At 43.0% G+C, this 20,719-nt stretch overlaps 1 protein-coding gene across 6 annotated transcripts in view; it reads left to right on the forward strand.

Moving 5' to 3' along the window:
* The window catches only part of E2F6 (E2F transcription factor 6), a 32,892-nt gene extending 16,641 nt beyond the window's left edge, over positions 1 to 16,251 (forward strand). Inside the window, exons 6-9 of one of the 6 annotated variants that reach the window (XM_049695781.1) lie at positions 439 to 592; positions 1,047 to 1,084; positions 7,033 to 7,227; positions 9,818 to 16,251. In XM_049695781.1, coding sequence (XP_049551738.1) covers positions 439 to 592; positions 1,047 to 1,084; positions 7,033 to 7,053 — 213 coding nt within the window. In that variant the 3' untranslated portion in view covers positions 7,054 to 7,227; positions 9,818 to 16,251. Of the gene's footprint in view, positions 1 to 416; positions 593 to 1,046; positions 3,391 to 7,032; positions 7,228 to 9,817 lie in introns of those variants that run through there. The other 5 variants (XM_033437430.2, XM_033437436.2, XM_004274877.4 and 2 more) reach the window with 5 other exon arrangements.
* Positions 16,252 to 20,719: the final 4,468 nt, after the last annotated feature.

The raw sequence follows: 20,719 nt of genomic DNA on the forward strand, positions 1-20,719 counted from the left end.
GAATGGTCCTTTCATTTAGCTCAGTACCTCTTCAGGGGTCTGAAATCTTAACACAGCCATATCATTTGAGTCTGCGGGGTGTTTTAGATTTCTTTGTCATCAAAATACTGATCTTTGAGTCTCAAGTACAGACTCCTTAAAGGGGTTATGTCTTGAGTAGAGAAAGACGGGCTCCTGAGTGCTGAGGGGGCCCCTCCTGGCTCTGAAACCACTGCTGCACAATCAAGTAACTGTGTTACCTGTGTGAACTGGCCAGCGGCTTCCTGTGACCCAAGCTAACTAATAAATGCGTGATTTTCCCAAATATGTGATAGAAAGGAAACTACCTGAATGAGAATTTTCAAAAGTGTCCCTTGAAACTTTTACACTTCTAGTAAGTGAAAAAACATAATTAATGAATTCTCTCATTCATCTAGATGTTTCCTGTGTCTTTGCTAGGACTCTATCACGGTCCATATCAGGAGCACTCAGGGGCCTATCGATGTTTATCTGTGTGAAGTGGAGCAGAGCCACCCAAGCAGTAACGTGTCGGACAGTGTCGGCGCCTCTTCATCTGAAAGCAGACATCCAGAGCAGCCCACCCCTGAGAAAGGTGAGTGACCAATCTTGTCATTAGGAAACTTTAAGGTTTTAATGATTTTTAAAATAGAGTTTTATAAATGAATATTATGGCCTTATAGGTATTTTTACTCTTCCTAGCTACAAAAACATGAGTTAAAAAATTACAAGGTAATTCTTAACTGTAGTTTAGACTGTTTCTGTGTAGTTTTGATAGCCGTAAAAACTTAGAATTGTAGTTGGTCCCAGAGTGTGGTCTCTAGAGAAGGCTGTTTGCATCCTCTGACCCGGCCTCTCAGGCACATGCTTGAGTTCTCGTTTATTCTTGTGAGACTCAAAACATTAGCCTTATGCTGTTAACGTAAGAATATGCTTCTTGACCGAGGTCCTTCTATTTTTTTTTAAGCACTTGAATTGTATGTTCTATTACCTGTCTGCCTTTCATATCTTCACTTAGGAGGGTTTCTCTTGTGCTTGTTATTTTTCAGAAGAAAACCCTTCACAGCAAAGTGAAGAACTGCTTGAAGTGAGCAATTGATGGCATTTGAGGATTCGTGCATTGAGTCTTTTGGGGACATCCTGTGTGGATGAATTATGCATTAGATGTGATTCTCAGAGCAATAAATCATCCCAGACATTTTCTCAGTAGCAGCAGTAAGGCCAGGAGTACCTTCAAGTAGTTCACTACTTAGATTACTGGATAATTACGGTTTCTTCATTTGGAGACAACTCTTTTTATAATTATTCACTGCTTTTTGTCAGTGAAATAGACGTTTTGCCTACTGAAATTACTAAATCACCCAGAGTATCACTGAAGCAGACAGGCAGGCTGGATGGACCGTTCTCAGTGGACCTTGCCCTTTGCTGCGTGGATCATGTGTCATTATCACAAAAGAAATTGCCTTACACGGGTTCATGTCTGCAGTGGATGGGTGTACGCACGCATCTGGACATGATGTCTTTGTATATATTTGTATAATGTTTAGATCACTTATGAAGTACGTCGAAGTGAAACTTTTCACCTTTGTACAGCCAAAATAATGTATATATGGAAAGTAACAGACATATTCTCTAATTTCTGTGGTATCTATAACTTATTAGAATCCTCTGGATGAGGGTTAGAGGAGAGTTTTTCCCAAACTTCTACATGTAGAAGTATCATAAATGTGCTATACATTTAAAGTTCATGGATTCAATGAAGGTATTTCAGTATGGTTCCCAGCACTAAAATTGGACTTTAAGCTCCCTACAGAGTCATTGTGTCTGAACAGACTGGTGGCATGCCCCAAGCTTTAGGGGCGAGTGTACAAACGCCATCAGGTCATGGCTTAATTCCTTGCAAGACATGAATTCAATCATGATGAGAATTGGAAAGTATTTTAAGCTTTCTTGCAAGCAGGGTTTATGTATGTTTCTGTATGCAGCCTTGCTCTTCAATCAAAGGGGATCTTTTACTTACGATGCGTTAGTGGTACCTGCCCTCTCTTCAGCTCCAGTCCCACGTTTCCAAGTACCTAGCTATTTCTACCTCATTGGGTAAGTCATTTACCACTCTGTGCCTCAGTTTACTCAGTAGTTTACCATTAGACTGTGAGCTCCTTGAGGGGCTTTGTCTTAATCATTGTTAAACCCAACGACTGGCACCACGCCTGGCACATAAAAAGTGCTCAGTAAATGTTTGAACAAATCAGTGAGTGAGTGAGTGAGTGAGTGAGTGAATGGTCAAATTAGACTAATAATCCTTGGCTTATATAACGTACAAGGGTTTTGTGTCGTTCAAATTCATATTTTAAACTTCTCTTACTTTCAAAGAAAGAATTGAAGCAACGTGAAATTAAGACCATGTGTAAAGAGTTGGCATAGGAATCAAAAATCAAAATACTGAAAAATAATGCTGAGCATTGAGGACTGGCACACCTCTGAGCGCCAGCGGCTTTTGCGGCCCTGTCCCTCTGCTGAGCTCCAGCCTCTCCCCTCCTCACAGACCGTGCCGGCTGCCTGTGTCGGCCCGGGACTGCTTGCCGTGCTGCTCCTCCTGGGCGCGTGTGGTGAACCCGAGAGTTCAGCAGAAGGGGTGTGTAGAGATCAGGTGCTCCGTGCAGAGGTCCAGGTTCTGCCTTGTAGATTTGGCAGCTGTCGGTCATATGTGATGCTAAACATGAGAGTGGATGAGGTCACCTAATGAGAGGGTACAGCAGAAGAGGGGGAGGCTCGTTAACATTTATTTTAAGGGGAAATACAGAAGAAAAGGCTTTTCCTGAGAAGGAATAATGAGAGGAAGGGAAAATAAACAACTAAAGAAGGCGGTGCCCCGAAAACCAACAAAGAAAGCAGGGCCACAGGTGATAGCATCGTTTCTAAGCAGCAGTTCCTTACTTGTGAAATGTGACAAATGTTCTACTTTGCAAATTGCTCTGAGAGTAAAATGAGATCATGTAAACGAAAGTCCTTTGTGAACTGTAGACGTGTTGCATAAATGAATCTCTCTCCTGTCACTCCAACTGCTGGTGTTGGTTTCTTCTTTCTACAGCTGCTAAGGTACGCATCCCCAGAACTAGCGTCCAGGGTTCTTCCTCCCCCACTCTGCCCTGAACATCACTACCCATCTCTCTGTGCGTACAGGCGTACCTCATTTTATCGTGCTTCGCAGATACTGTGATTTTTAAAAATTGAAGGTTTGTGGCCACCCTGTGTCCAGCAAGTCTGTAGGCGCTATTTTCCCAGTAGCGTTTGCTCATTTCATGTCTCTGTGTCACCTTTTGGTAATTCTTGTAATATTTCAAATGTTTTCGTTATTATTATGTTTGTTATAAATATAAAACTTGAACAGATGAGGAGCTGCTTCTTATTGATGAACCAAGAAAGTGGTTTCTTGAGTTGGAATCTAATCCCGGTGAAGATGCTGTGAAGATTGTTGAAATGACAACAGAGGATTGAGAATATGACAGATGTAGTTGAGAAAGCAGCAGCAGGGTTTGAGAGGCTTGATGCCAATTTTGAAAGACGTTCTGCTGTGGGTAAAATGCTAGCAAACAGCGTTGCAGGCTACAGAAAAATCATCCGTGAAAGGAGGGGGCTACTTCATTGTTGTCTGACTTCAGGAAATTGCCACAGCCTTCGTCTACTAATCTACAGCCATGTCTCCAGTCAGCTTTATTAATAATGGTAGAGATACTTTATTAATATCTGATGTCCGTCTCTCAGACCTCTGTGTCTACCAGTTAATTCTGAACGTGGAAGGGGAAGAGGGATGTTACTTACTGGGAAAAGAAACCATAGCAGACTTTGCACTGGGGCACCCGTATTAGCAAGGATTAAATTCAGATGCAAGTAGCAGAAAAACCCCAAAATAACAGCAGCTTAAGAAAGATACAAGTTCATCGGTCACATACAGGAAGTCTGCAGATAGTCCAGAGTTGGTGTGGCCTCCAAGGGGTCAGGGACCAAGTTTTCTTCCAGGTAGTTCTTCCTTCAGGCTTGAGTTCACTGCAAAGTCCAGGAGAGCTGCTGGAGCCGCAGCCGTTGTGTCTACATACTAGCCAGCAGGCAGGATGAAGAAAGAGAAGAAACGTACACTTCTCCTTGAGGACACTTCCTGCCGTTCACTTCACTTTACATCCACTGGCCACAATTTAGCCACTTAGCTTTAGAAATGTAATCTTGGGTACGGGGACAGCCACGTGCCCAGCTAACACCTGGAGCTCTATTGCTGTTGAAGAAGAGTAGATACAGGGTGTGGTTAGACATTATTAGATCCTGTTCTCCCCTCTGGGCAGGAAGATGACCTCTAGTGAGACCACATGACTAGTTCTAGCCAGTTGGCTATGAAACGAAGTGACATGTGAAAAGACTACATGCAGTTCTGCAGTAGCTCTTCCCGCCCCAGTAACCAAGAAAGCCACAGGTTGTAGGTGATGCAGCTATAAGATCCTGGAGTCTCCATCAGCCTGGATCCCCAAGAGACTGTGTGGAATTGCCCTGCCCATCTGCATGCAGTGTGAAATGTGCCAAATCATCGGGATTTATTTGGAGCTAATTTGTTGCTGCAACATAACCCAGCCTGTGCTAACTAGTATGTTTGGGGACGACTAGCAATCTCTGCCACAAGTCAGTGAATGAAAGACTCAAAAACAGCCTCACACCAAACCAGTGTCATACCTTCAGCACACTCCCAACTTGTCAGTTGCTTATGATCAATAAAATGGGAGTATTAATACATTTGTTGGCCACTAGCGTCATGGGAGGCTAACACAAATTTGTGTAATGATTGCCATCTAGTGGAGAGTTCAGAGTTTCCAGATTTCTTCACTTCATTTCCAATTAAGCAGATGCTGCTAGAGAATAGCATTGACTTTAAATTTACAGATCCCGTTCTTGTTGATAAAGTGAATTCACACTAGTTCTCACATAGAGGTCACAACTGTTAAGATATCAGCATTATATTCTAGCTGTGTCCGTGTCTAGATCATGTTCTTGCCATGATCTAGTCTGCAGAGATCTTGAGTGTCTTCACTCCCCTCAGAACATCGCATTGGCCCATGACTTTGGATCTGTTGAGCAGGAAGTAGTAAATGCCTTAGATGTTTCAGTAAGACGTGCGTGTTCCAAAGACGGTATGACAGACACTCTTAATACCAAGTACGGTATCAGGCAGGGTCCAGTAAGAAAACCATGGTGGGTGTCACGTCAGAGGTGAGTTAATACAAGAAGGCTGAAGTAGCAAAAAAGGGCCTTGAGGTAACAGATATTAACAATTCAGGAAGCAGCTACCACCCCTAGGATAAAGTAGCGTTCCCGTAACCCGGGAGCCCAGAGGAGAGGTCCTCACATCTTTGGAGGAGATGCCACACCAGTGCTCTGGTGGGGAAGGAGACACCCACCTAATGGTTAGTACTCAAACCTTTGATTGGGGTGGGACACAGGCATGCACACCACTAAGGGGGTTACAGCCACTAGTGCTGGCACTCCTGAGGGGGCACCATGGCCGGTGCTGGGGCTACCAAAGGGATCTGGAAAGTGGACCCACGCGGTCCTCTGTTGCTGCTGGGACACTGACAGAGGTAGAAAAAGGAAGAAAGTCACTTCTGTCCTCTTCCTGCATTCCATTCTCCCACCACTGCCTGCTTCTCAGCACCCAGCTGGCCAGCAGGGGAGGATAGGCCACGGGGTTTGCAGGGCCCAGTCCCAGCGTGACAGAACAGAGCATAGAAGGGTGGGATGGACTGAGAAAGGAAACACCCAGCACGTCCTTCCTACCCATAACGGCCGCGTGGTGTAGGCAGCCCAACCCTGCCCTTCGCTAAGTATGACTTTAGAGAAATCACCTTGTTTTCCCACCTGTAGGCTAATTGTAAAATTCCATTATACAGTTGACACGAATAACACGGGTTCGACCTGCACAAGTCCAGTTATATGTGGACTTCTTTTTCAAAAACTACTCTAGGATCACACGATCCCAGGTTGGTGGAACCCACAGACGCAGGACCCGCGGGTACAGAGGAACTGCGAGTAGGAGGACGGACTGTAAAATTAAATGTGGATTTTCAGCTGCGCCAGGTAGGCGCCCCTAAGTCCCGCATAGTTCAAGGGGGTAACTGTAGTTCTATCATCTGTGATTCTAAATTGATTCCTGGGTCCAAGATGACCCTCAGTCCAAGTGGATGGCTGTGATGTGGGTTGTTTGTTGGAGATTTGCCTTCTGATGGTACGTGTTGTAATACAGTTTGAACTGCATAAATGCAAACCAACCTCATTGGGAGCTGTCATCTCCCTTCCTCCTTCACCTCCACTCTCCTTTACTGTAGTGAAGACGAGGATTTGCTGCAGTAATTCAAGGCTCTTATTCTCAAGGTTACCTTACATCCTCTCTGGCCTCTTGCCAGTGCACGAGCTGTGGGAAAAGCAGATACCTAGTTCTCTATGTATAGCCTGAAACTCTGGTGAGAGGAGGTAAAACCTCAGTCTTTTTAAAACCTGGGAGTGGTATCTACAAAGGTGGCCACTTCAGCTGTTTACACTGCTCTGAAATGTGGGCCCAGGAACGCAGCCCGCAGGTCTGTAAGCTGAGCATGTTCCAACACAGAATCTCTCCACTCATGAATGGAGTGGTTATGCGGTTGGGCTGGAAAGCACTGCCCAGCATTTTTGCAGCATTTCAGTCCTGAAGCATAGGTTGCTGTGTAGGCAGAAAGAAAAGTAAACCACCCTACATCAGATTGGTAACCGAGCTCCTTCGCACGTTTCTTCTAGAATTTATTCTAGCTGCCCCAAAGGCAGCTGTTGTAATGGAAAAATAAAGAACATATGTGAAATTGATGGGGGAAAATTATTTTCAGGTTTAACCAGAGTTCTGTGAGGCTTGTTTCCTTTAAGTGTCTTTCGTTTCCCATAATCAACTTATTTATAAAGAGAGATTCTATTTGAATTCCGAAGTGTAAGTTTTACTAACCTTTGTGTTCTGCTTTATTCCTCCAGAGTCAATCAGCCTCTTTTTGATCACGGTTTCTTTACGCTAAGAAATGTATGGATCTTCTGAAATCTGCCCCGATGGCATTCTTAATTTAAATGGGGTCGCATCAATGTTGGGAGTAGGGGAAAAAAAGAGCAGATAACATCACCAACGCGTTACGTGGTACCTCACTCAAGACAAATCTAAGAATCACAATGGATGTGAGTTGTTTTCAAACTTTTCATTATTTTTAAACTTTAGTTATAGAGGAATTATATTGCTGTTAAAAGCTGAATATGGGATTTCCCTGGTGGTCCAGCGGTTAAGACTGCACTGCCAATGCAGGGGGCCTGGGTTTGATCCCTAGTCAGGAAACTAAGATCACACATACCACAACTAAGCCCGCATGCCACAACTACTGAGCCCGCGTGTTCTAGATCCCTTGCACCACAACCAGAGAGCCCGTACGCCGAAACTAGAGAAGCCCGTGCACTGCAACAAAGAGCCCACATGCCACAGCGAAGACCTAGCACAGCTGAAACAAATAAATAAAAATTAAATTTTTGTAAAAAGCTGAATATGACAATAATGGGAAATTATAAGGCATATTAAGAAATTGATGTTCAGTAAGGATTAACTGCAAGCAAAGGTCTATAAAAGAGTGAACATAGCAGAGTCCTTTCTGAGACAAGCTCTGTTATAGGCGTTCTAAAGATAAAAACAAAGGGGACTTTCCTGGCAGTCCAGTGGTTAAGACTCTGAGCTTCCACTGCAGGGTGTGTGGGTTCGATCTCTGGTCGGGGAATTAAGAACCCGCATGCTGCACAGTGCAGCCAAAAAATTTTTTTTAATTAAAAAAAAAAAGAAAAAACATGACATGGTCCTTGCCTTTACCCCCAGCAATAGGAGAGACCAGCAAACAAGTAACTACCACCCAGGAAACAGAGGAAGGGATGAGAATTAAATGGCTGAGAATCGAGTGGCTGATGCATTTAAACTGGGACTTGAAGGATAGTTAGAGGTCCCCAGGCAGAGCAAGGGAAGAACATTCCAGATGAAGAAACAATATGTGCAAAGGCAGAGAGAGGTCAAAGGGCAGCGAGGATGACGTTTTAAATGTCCAGCACACACACAGATGTTTCCCAAACAATACTTGCCTCACTCCCTTGCAATACACTCTTCCATGGATTCCATTTCACTTTTTAAAGACTTCGTCAGTCACAAGCCACAGTTTGAAAAACATTGTGATAGAGCTTTCAGGGCTCTCCAGTTCCTGCAGGATAAAGGGTTGCCACGCTTTACCAGTCAGTGGTAAGGTCGGATTTGTATTTTAGAAAGACGACTGCACAGTAATCCTAGGGAAAACCACCTAGAGTCAGGAAGATTGGAATGTGTTCCTTCATTCATTCCACAAATGTACATTGCACATTGTGTCAGCGCTGGATATGCAAAGACAAACAGGCAGGGTCCCCACCTTCAAAGAGAGGGACGAAGGGGGCTTGAATCCTGGATCTTCCACTTAATAGCATAAGCCTATAAGTCCTTTACTTAACCTCTCTGAGCTCAGGGTGATTACCCATTAAAGCGGTCAGTCTGAGAGAGGGAAACATGGTATCCAGCTTAAAATAAGTGTTCAGTAAATATCAGGTTTCTCCCTCTTGTGGTGGAGGGGGCTTGAGGAGAGAAGTGACTACTGGCAAGGAAAAAATATTTTTTTTAATTTATTTTATTGAAGTATAGTTGATTTACAACATTGTGTTAATTTCTGCTGCACAGCAAAGTGATTCGGTTATACATGTATGTACATTCTTTTTCATATTCTTTTCCATGAGGCTTATCACAGGATATTGAATATAGTTCCCTGGGCTATATAGTAGAATATAGTTCCATTCTATATATAATAATTTGCAACTGCTCATTCCAAACTCCTAATCCATCCCTACCCCTGGCAACCACAAGTCTGTTCTCTATGTCTTGTGAGTCTGTTTCTGTTTCATAGATAAGTTCATCTGTGTCATATTTTAGATTCCATATATGTGATATCATGTGGTATTTGTCTTTCTCTGTCTGTCTTAATATGATAATCTCTAGGTCCATCCATGTGGCTGCAAATGGTATTATTTCATTCTTTTTTATGACTGAGTAGTATTACATTGTATATACGTACCACATCTTTATCCATTCATCTGTTGATGGACGTTTAGATTGAAACAAGATTATTTTTATTTTCTGCTTCAGCCATTTTAGAAAATGTATAGGTTATATTGAAGTTATAGACTAGGGTGTTTTGCTTTTAATAACTTTGATTAAATTTCCAAAAGTGGCTTGGAATTGCATTGGAACACAGATGTCTGTTTAGTTTGGGTTCCTGGTATCCGATGGGAACTGGACTGGGGAGATGAAAAGGAGATATATCTACTACGTATCCAAAAAAGCAGTCAAATGCTTAGGGTTGTTATATGAGGATTAAATGAGTTCATGTTTCTAAGTACTTACTTTTGAAGTATTTCTAATGTACAGGGTCCTAGTATCCGATGGGAACTGGACTGGGGAGATGAAAAGGAGATATATCTACTACGTATCCAAAAAAGCAGTCAAATGCTTAGGGTTGTTATATGAGGATTAAATGAGTTCATGTTTCTAAGTACTTACTTTTGAAGTATTTCTGATGTACAGGGCCGGCACACAGTAAACACTATGTAAGTATTTGATAAATTTAAAAAATCTAACAGAAATGAGGCTGGTCCGAATTCTGCTATGAGGCTGTAACTAAACAGATATTTATACTTTGAATTTTCTTCCATCCATCAGAGGGGCTTCTGACATGGTAGCGGGCACATTGCTGCTCCTAATGGACGCTTTTCTGACCCGTGTGCTAGCAGAGTGATGGATCAGGGAATCCAGAACATTCCAGCCTTCCACGATCAGATCGTTGTTGCAACGAAAGGTCCAGCTGCAGCCACATGAGTTCCAACTCCCAGAGGAATAGATGGGGAGTCACAGATTTTATCTTCCATTAAGAAAGTGAGAAATTATAACACTTGTGCTGTTAATTTCCTAAGGTTGCCACAGTGCTGTTGTCTTCAGGACTAAGTGTCCAAAGGTCCCAGCTGTCCTTACCTGTGTACCAGCTCTGGGAAGCCCAAGAGGTGGAGAGCTTGGAGCCAGTTGTGGTTAATTAATACAGTCGGCTGTGACTGTTCTGTCCCCAGGGCACGTGTTTGTGCGCTGAGCCTCCCGTGGCTGTCCTTGCAGTCCTGCCATGGAGAGGCAGCAGCTCCACAGTGTGGAGGCTTCTGATCATGCCCAGGGCTTTCTCAGTCCCATTTGAAGTGTGTGCACGCGGCCCTCCTGGCCAGCCGTTCTCCGGAGCAGGGAAAGCCATGGAGGCAGTGGCACTGTTTCAGATGTCTTGGTCCACAAGGTCTGGGAGGACGTGGCTGGATGCAAAGTCATCAGTGGACTGTCTTCAGAAATCTCCACAGAAAAACGTGCTCCTTTGGGGAAGGAGAACTATTCAGAGTAGACCTAGACCTGTTGTCAAGAAGGTGAGCTGATCGCCGATGTTCTTAGGTCTAAATGGGGAGCTCATGAGTGGAAGGACGAGTAAGGACCTGAGAATGTCATTCTTCATCTCACTGCCAGTGACTCATGAGAGATGGTGGAGTTACGGAGCTGGCAGGATCGTGGGGTCCTGGGTGAAGTCGGGTCTGCCAGCCCGGACGTAAAGCAACAGGGCCGGAGGGCATGGTGGGGTAGGGTTTCATATCCAAGGGCCGCAAGGCTGCTTGGGGCTTATAACACTGTCCTCCTGATAACGATGCAAAGCCAGCCTTTCCACAAAGCTGTTTCCATGCCTGGAATGGAGAATAAGACTGAAAACGTGGGATGGAGTGGTCAAATTTCATGAAGAAAATGATGAAAGGAAACGTCCCATTAAGAAGAGATGGTGCAGGACTTCCCTGGTAGCGCAGTAGGTAAGAATCCGCCTGCCATTGCAGGGGACACAGGTTCAAGCCCTGGTCCGGGAAGATCTCACAGGCTGCGGAGTAACTGAGCCCGTGCACCACAACTACTGAGCCTGTGCTCCGCAACAAGAGAAGCCACCTCAGTGAGAAGCCTGTGCACCGCAAGGAAGAGTAGCCCCAACTTGCCACAACTAGAGAAAGCCCCGCACAGCAACGAAGACCCAACGCAGCCATAAATAAATAAATAAATAAATCTATTAAAAAAGAACAAGAAGAAGAGATGGTGCAACTTTGGGCTCTGGGTAATTCTCAAGAGGAAAACATCCCTTTCTCAGTAATGTAAGGAGAAGACATACTTCATGTTTTTAAAATAATTATTTACAAGGAAATGAACACCTGACACCAGAACACATGAACACTCATCCTAGTGATCATGTTCAGGCCATGTTAAGCTAATAATAACTTACAAATACATGGGAGTTAAAGCAGTATGAATTATACTGACTTGATCTCTTCCTTTTTTTTTTTTTTGCGGTACGCAGGCTTCTCACTGTTCTGGTCTCTCCTGTTGCAGAGCACAGGCTCCGGACGTGCAGGGCCAGCGGCCACGGCTCACGGGCCCAGCCGCTCTGCGGCATGTGGGATCTTCCCGGACCGGGGCACGAACCCGTGTCCCCTGCATCGGCAGACGGACTCTCAACCACTGCACCACCAGGGAAGCCCTGATCTCTTCCTTTTATATCAGGAAAGGAATCTGTTCTTGGTTGGTCTGATGTGTCCATAAATCACATTAAGATGAAAACAGTCGTCATTTTGGTTCTTTGGTCTCAGCAGACCTCTTGTTTCTCACAAAGGTGTGAATTTCAGTGATAGAGACAGAATTTCCCAGTTTATACAGGACAAACAACTGTATGCAGTAGGGGCTGACTTTTATCTTGGTTTGAACCTTACTCTTTAAAACTTCACCATCCAGGGGCTTCCTGGTGGCACAGTGGTTAAGAATCCTCCTCCAATGCAGGGGACACGGGTTCCAGCCCTGGGCTGGGAAGATCCCACATACTGCAGAGCAACCAAGCCCGTGCGCCACAACTACTGAGGCCCGCGTGCCTAGAGCCCGTGCTCCGCAGCAAGAGAAGCCACCACAATGAGAAGCCCATGCACCACAACAAAGAGTAGCCCCCGCTCACCAAAACTAGAGAAAGCCTGCACACAGCAACGAAGACCCAACGCAGCCAAAAAAAAAAAAAAAAAACTTCACCATCCAAACAGTAGCCGCTGGCCACATGGGGCTATTTAAATCTAAATTGTGATTAGTTTAAAATCAAATAAAATGGAATCAATTCTTGAGTCACACCAGCCACATCTCAAGGGCTCAATGGTCAACGTGTGGCTGGTATCTTGCACATTAGGCAGCACAGAGATCATTTCTGTCACACAGAAAGTTCTAGTGAACAACGCTGCTATAAACTTTTATTATAGCACCCCCCAAAAAAAGGTTAATAGACTGTAACTAAGCTTAACCAATTTTATTTCTTTATTTAAATTGTTTAATCAAGAAATGTTTTATTGTCAAATATTAATTATAGTCATAATAATAAGAATAAAGTTATTAAAGCAGTTAAGCTGATTTATCTCGTGGCATAGTTATCAATAAAGCGTTTTAGCATGAAGTTTATAGTATCAACAAATATGGAATGCATATAAATGAAATATAAACTCAACACCTGGCTTGCATGACACGCGATTGATGAGCAGCTGTGAGGCCTCAGGGTTTTGAGTATTCACAGCCAGGTAAATCCAGCCCAGCACATGTGTCATGACCATTGCACTAAACTCACACTGTTTTTTAAATATCTACTCATTTTTCTTCAAAAAAGAGGGAAAAAGAAATTATAGGATCCCTGTGTATTATGAGCTGGAAAGAATGTAGATTAAAACTTTGAGAAACAGAACTTTGCCTATTCCTGTAAGTAAAACAAACCTGGTTAATACTTTCTCATATCTATAATGGTATCTTCTATCTTTTCCCAGAATGTGTTACAGTCCATATAAAAGCACCAAGGGGCCAATTAACGTTTGTGTGAGAAGAAACAGGACAAGGGCCACAGTTGAAGACCTTGGGGTCTCTGAAATAAAAACATTTCTCTGACACTTTAACCAAAGTAAATATAAAGGGATTCAACATGATTATTAAAAAAATACATTTTACATGGATGTTATTGCATTATTCTAAGAGCAGTGTATGCTTGCAGCAAAAAAATTTGGAAAATGCAGAGACACGCAAGAATCATCCACATTTCTTCCTAGTTGTATTTCTATCCATCTATCTTTACACATAGTTGAAACAGCCAAAATAAAATTTTCTATCAGAATAATGAACTTTCAAGCTCAAGGTTTGAAATGGAAAAAATTTTTATCACTTTAATTATAATCTTATAAGAAAATGTTTTTAAAACTTCATTAAGAAATATTTTTTGAACAAGGCCATAAATATCTTAATTGGCATCAATATCTCATTCTTCCAATATAAGTGGTTGCAGATATCAGACAGTCACCATTATGTGGGACGGTCTAACCTAAGATGATATAAAATTCCATGTATTAAACTTTAGCCCTAGGGAAAAAATGAGAAGCCATTGTGGGGTAAGTATGAGAATATGGGATCAGTAACTGATGGGAAAGAGGTACAAGGAATGTTGGAAATTTTTTGTGGTGACAGAAGTGTCCTCTATGTTGTATTCGTGGTGACGGTGTATACAATTGCTAAATGTAGCAGCTGTATACAACTGCTAAAATTCATTGAACTGCACGTTTAAGATCTGTGCACTTTGTTGTTATTAATAACTTGATTTTTAAAAATTCTTAGCCTTTCTACAATTTATGATTTACTCCAAAGAAAATGAAATACTTGGGTTATACACTTAAAATATGTACAGGATCTGTATGCAGAAAATTACAAAATGCTGATGAAAAAAATCAAAGAAGACCTAAATCAATAAAGCTTCAAATACTCTTCCTATGTGGCAGGATTTGCACCTGGATTCTACCCAAGCCCAAGCAGGGGATAAAGGCAGATGAGTCGGCCACAGACCACGTGTGAGGAGAGAAACCAATCCTGGGAGACAGGTTCACGCTGACATTCACGGAGCTTGGAACCCATGCATTGAACTGCTTTCCCATTTTGTAAGGTAGTTTTACATTTGTCTGTTTCTTAAACAACCTCTGGTTGACTTAGGAGGTAATGTTAAGAGAGTTAAAAATGTATTTGTACTGGTCGGAATGGCCATCATCAAAAAATCTACAGACAACAAATGCTGGAGAGGGTGTGGAGAAAAGGGAACCCTCCTACACTGTTGGTGGGCATGTAAATTGATATATGGATATCGTGGACACCATGGATATATGTATAAGTGATTCACTTTGCTGTACAGCAGAAACGAACACAACATTGTACATCAGCTATACACCAATAAAAATTAATTTAAAAACCTATTCGGGGTGGAAAAAATCAGACTTAGAAGAAAGATGGAAATGTTGCATAGTTAAAAGCCTTTAAAAATTTGTTTCCACTTAAACATATGGCAACTTAGTCAATCATGTAATCTGGTGAACAAGAGACAAGATTGTAACACTGACTTGTTATTTATAACAAGGCAATATAGACTTGTTATTTATATCAAGGCAATATATTGCTTAGGACTTGTCAGCTTTCGAAGTAGCTGAACATCACGTCCAGTACTCTGCAAAATTCTTTCAGATCCTCTAAAGACAGCTTCAGTAGAAACGTCATCACAAGCCTACTCAGTTGTCTGTAGACAGGCTCTCATTTCATTTTTCACTTTGAGAATATATTTACAATCCTTGCAAAGAATCATTCTTCTCTGTCGCACTGCAGTATTTAATTTGGTGCAGAAGGAAAATTGGGTTGCTGGTAAAAGTTGAATCTTGTTTGGGCATTGAATTGTAGCAATTTCAGCTACATCTAGATCTGCTGTGCTTTTATGAATCATTTTACATTTCATGACTGTTCTAATTATGATCTAGGCATAATCATGACTACTTTTATTGAGCCCTTGTCACATGCCGGTCACTGGCGTAAGAGATATAAATAGTTGAATCTTCACATTATCTTGTCAGATAGGGATCATAACCCTCATTTTAGAAATGAGGGAGCCGGGGCTTGAGAGGCTAAGGTGCCCAGGGCTACACTGGGCAGGGCTCCTCCCTGCCTGGGGCTACGCTGCTGGTTAACATGAGAACCAGGAGTTGGACCCGAGACAGCAGGATTCACAGTCCCAGACTCCCTCTAGAGACAGAGGTGACCCCCTTGCTAGGCCATGCGTTCTGAGGCTCCAACATTCTTCTCGTTCATGCTGTAGCCGTGAGAAAAGGTCTTAATTTTCGGACAGCTCTTTAGAAGTTGGGGCAAATGTTCACTATCATATTGTGACAACCATATTACTACCTGGTTCCATTTCTTCGACTATTGATTAATTCTTTTTTCCCTTGATGAATACATACAGTATAATGATACCAGGTGAAAAGAGGCAATCTGACTAAAGCAGTAGGGCTGGTTTTTGAGTTTGGTGTCATAATTCACTAATAAGGCTATTTTAGCTGGGCAGTGAACCCCTGGAACTGTAGCTGAAAGTTTGTGTTAAAGTCTCATTACATATATATATAGGTATATATATATATAGGTATATATATATATAAGTATATACATATATATGTATATATATATGTATATACCTATATATATATACCTATATATATATATACCTATATATATATATATGGGATCTGAAATCAATATATATCTGAATACATATAAATGCATATGTATTCTGAGGTAACTGCTTAGCTCTTGATTTCAGAAATCTGGAATATTTATTTTATATTCAATTAGGGAATTTGATTTGAGCTATTTTAAGCAGACTCACCTAAAATAATCTGTCACAAGAAATTTATAAAGTTATTAATACTTTGAAATATGACATTTTTACTTATTAGCACCTTACATTGTATTAACGTTCCAACATCTTATAAAAACATGCAATACAGGATTAAAAAAAACAAGAGTTAAGGAAATTGGGGCAAAGGGCAAATAAAGGTAGAAAAAATAAATTAAACCAGGGGAGAGGTCAGTACACAGAATGCCTGCTGTAAAGTGTGTGTCATTTAGGGCATCTCATTTTAAAAATAAAACAGTACAGCTCGCTTTCCAAAAAATGTGGCTCCTTGATCAGGAATCTCCATCTTTCTTTTCTTTTTTTTCAGCAGTGGAACTTCCTGTCCTTTTTGATACGTTGTTCTTTCTACCCTGCCTTAGGAAATATTCCACTTGATTTTTGTCTTTTTTTCCTTTTGGTAATAGGCAACCTTCCACCGCAGTTGAGCCAATGAAAAAATCACTTGAGCTTCTTTAAACAAGTGGTCATGAGGAGCATTTGAGGATTCATTTGTCAAGTTAGTTGGAACCTCTTATGTGGGCAAAGCTCATGTTTCCAATTTGGGACTCAGAGCAAGCTATCAGCTGTGTAGCCGCTTGGCATCAGCCCTGAGACCGTGGTATCTTTAGCAGCTCACTGTGTAGGATGACGCCAACTGGATGAGTCGTCCCCGTGGAAAACAGCTCACTCGGCATATGTTTATGAAGCTGCAATTTGGCAGTAGTATCAAGACCTTTCTTCTAGAAATCGCTATGACCAGTACACACAGTGGAAAGATCTGAAAGAGAGGATTCAATTTTTATCTGGGTTCTGAGACTCTCCCTTTCCTGTGCAGATTATGGGGTATACACTACGTAAAACCGTGGCTCGCAAAGTGAAAGCATTGATAGCATTCTTCACTCAACATTTTAAGTAGATGAGTTGAAAATGATAAAGTGAAATGTAAACACCTCTATACAGAACTGCAAAACATTTTAGATAAAATGCGAAGTGTGCATTATTTCACTTTGTGCCATTATAAATATGAAAAGAAATCATCAAATACACAAGGCAGAATTTTGAGGGCACAAATGAATGAATTCTCCCACATGTCCTACCTCGTATTTGCAGCGCTACCCCTGAAATAGTTTATTATTGCCACAATAATGCTGTGTAACAACTTCCCTACCCACCACCCCCAATCTCGGTGGCTTAAAATGTTAATAATTGAGCCTCAGGCTCACAGGTCTGTGTATTGGACAGTGTCGTTTAGGAACCCAGGCTGGAGGGATGGTGCTGGCCACCTGGTACAGGTAGAACCGTGTGATGCCTCTTAAACCCAAGGTTTCTGCCCATATCTATCGGCCGAAGCAGTTCATATGGCCAAACAAGCCCAACATCAGTGGGGCAGGAAAATACATTTGCCCCATAGAGACTGATGGAAAGGGAGTGACTATTTGTTGGACAACTGTATGAAGAACCACATAGTAATTTGAAAAAGCAGAGTTTAATATAAAGAATTATTAACTATAACAGGAGGTTGGAGTAACAGAGGATTGGCTAAAAAGAAGTAAAGAAAATGCTAAAGAATACGGGAATAGCGGTTACAAGGAGCAGTCATTCCACCTAGGACTGAGACAAGAGTCCAAGGTACAGACCCCACCCACCCCCAGTGCTGAGATCCAGATCCTACTGGAGGGGTAGGGCCAGCCTTGGCCCAGAAGTCACTGTGGTGCTGTGGAACTCGCTGGAAATCTGCACTCTGGAATTTGTCAGAAATCACCCTCTTAGTTACGGGGGAAAGCTGTTCACAGGAGGTGTCTCACTAGAGGCTCTCTGCTACAGAACTGCCCAAGAGGGGCTGCCCGGGAAAGCTGCTGGCCACTAGGTGCTGCTGGCCACTGCGCCCTGTAGGAGCCACACTATGGGGAAGCTGCACATGCTGCAGGAGCCTGCCCGGCACGCACACCAGAACCGGAAAGCAAAACCTGTTTCCTCCTGCAACCTCTCTCTAGCGCCCTCTAATGACAAAGCTTAATATTATGCCAGCTGGTAAAATATATTTAAATATTTTATTTATTTATTTATGGCTGTGTTGGGTCTTCGTTTCTGCGCGAGGGCCCCCTCCAGTTGTGGCAAGCGGGGCCCACTCTTCATCGCGGTGCGCGGGCCTCTCACCGTCGTGGCCTCTCATGTTGCGGAGCGCAGGCTCCAGACGCGCAGGCTCAGTAATTGTGGCTCACGGGCCCAGCCGAGCGGCATGCGGGATCTTCCCAGACCAGGGTTCGAACCGGTGTCCCCTGCATCGGCAGGCAGACTCTCAACCACTGCGCCACCAGGGAAGCCCTACTTAAATATTTTTAAAGGGCCCAGAGGAGTTTTCACAGGGCAGGCAAAAAGGATGATTTTGAAGCTCACTCTCTGAACAAAACTGCTTGCTCTGTTGGACCCATGAGTCTCAAAGTGCCCTCCTCTGTTATCCCAGAACCACCCAAGGGGCTTGTTACAGTGCAGACTCCTGGGCTCTCAATGGAACTGACACACTGAATTAGGGTGGAGGAAGGGAGACAGGGATCTGTATTTGAAAATTCTACCCCAGCTATAGCTTTACATACATAAAGTTTAAGATCCAGGAGCTCCTTGAGGAAGGACACATTTTTGATTCACTGTTGTTTCCTTGGCTCTTAGCTCAGTATCTGCCACTTATTAGGTGTTGCTTTAGACAGGTTGATTCCTGGGTTGGGTGGTTGAGGGAACCGATTCAAACTTGATCAACTGTGATTGGCCGTAAGCCACACACCCAAACATGCTTTAATGATGTTTGCTTGATAAGTCTGTCCCTTCACTATTGTTGGTGAAACCCAAAGACAACATGTCCTCACTAGAATGGCAGGTAATTTTTTTCCAAAGGTGGCTGCAATAATATCTTCCATCCTATACGTTCTCCTACAATGTGACCTTGCCACCCCTCCATCAAGAGACAGGGTCTATGTCCCCTGCCCTTGAATCTAGGCAGGCTTGTGACTTGCTTGTAACCAACAAGATGTAAAAAAGTGATGATGCATGACTTCTGAGGCTAAATTAAAAAGGCAATGCAGCTTCTTCCTTGTTCTCTGGGAACGTCACTTTTGGAGCAGAGTTTCCATGTAAGAAGTTTCCACACCGTGAGGAAGCCCAAGTCACATGGAAAGGCCACACGTGGATTCTCCAACCAACAGCCCCATCTGAGGTTCCACCCAACAGCTAGATCGACCACCAGACATGTTAGTGTCCATCCCGTAGCTGCTGAGTCACCTTTCCAGATGTCATGAGGCTCCAGAGCCATCCCACTACCTTGTTGAAATGCCTGATCGCAGAATCGGTGAGAGTAGTAAATGGTTACTTTAACCTTATTTGGGGGATAATTTGTTATGCAGCAACAGTAACTGCAACAAATTGTAGAGTTCTTCTGGATCAGAATCACCTGACTGTCTCATTCTACAACTCATCCGCACTGAAATGCATGAACTTATATTTAAATCTTCCCTTTTGGGCTTCCCTAGTGGCGCAGTGGTTGAGAGTCCGCCTGCCGATGCAGGGGACACGGGTTCGTGCCCCGGTCCGGGAGGATACCACATGCCGCGGAGCGGCTGGGCCCGTGAGCCATGGCCGCTGAGCCTGTGCGTCCGGAGCCTGTGCTCTGCAACGGGAGAGTCCACAACAGTGAGAGGCCCGCGTACAGCAAAAAAAAAAAAAAAAAAAAATCTTCCCTCTTACTATTGCTGTGGTCTTCCCTCCCTTCTGCCGAATATCATTATGGAAGAGAAAGCCCAATACTTCTAAACTTGCTGCACTGCCTAATGGTTCTATTTGAAGTACTTAAGAAAAAACGATTTCAGAATTGTGTCACAGGTCTTGATACATTAGCAATGTAAGGAGAACTTAATAAAGCAACATGAAAACCTAAACCAAGGTCATTTAAAATTATATTCCAATCTAAAAAGGAAAGCACTAAATAATTGTGCCATGGCAGTATCAGGAATTTGGTCAAGTAATCTTTATCAAGCCTCTCGGTTTGGAAAGTCAAATGGAATAATGATAAGAGGAAAGAATTGGGGATCTGCAAAGCCTGAGTTCAAAAATAAGTTCATCCCTCTATTGTCTTTGCAGTCTTGAACATGTTACTTAACCTCTCTGACCTTCAGTTTCTTCATCTCTAAAGCAAGATTAGATAATAACCTTCCTAGCCCACAGGACTGTTTTGCTGCTCAAGTGAGGGGGTAAGAGATGTGACAGCACTTTGTAAAGCTGTATGACACTAAGGACTCCTTCAGAAAAATGAGACAAAAATTAAACTGAAATTGAATCCAGGCAATTTAGGACAGTATGGGGGGAAAGTAAAGCAAAAACCCAAACCAGAAATCCTCTCGACATTTTCTTTCTTGAACTGCAGTGCTCCTAGCAGACACAGGTGTCCCCTGGTATTGGTCATGGTGATAAGGGGAGGGGACTCTGATGGCAGCACCACTTCACTGCCCTTCCCCACAGATGCTGTTTATACCGGATGTTTCACTGCTTTGCTTTGAGCAAGTTCACCCTCTGCTGCTGAAGGGTTTCCTTCCCCCACTTTCGCAACAAGCAGCGGCTGCGGTTGCTTAGCAAAGACGCATTTCCAATTCCAATTCCTAAGATAAGCTTCCAGTCTTCTGTGGGTCTTAGACCTCTTTTTGGTTTTATGCCCCAACTGCAGCAGCCTAGCCCACGCTGCTCCTCCCTGAATTTAAAGCTAATGTTCTATTTTATACTTGCCTCTCGGAAAGGACCCTTAGAGACCG

The sequence above is a fragment of the Orcinus orca genome, chromosome 13, assembly GCF_937001465.1.
Source record: "Orcinus orca chromosome 13, mOrcOrc1.1, whole genome shotgun sequence".
Lineage (NCBI taxonomy): Eukaryota > Metazoa > Chordata > Mammalia > Artiodactyla > Delphinidae > Orcinus > Orcinus orca.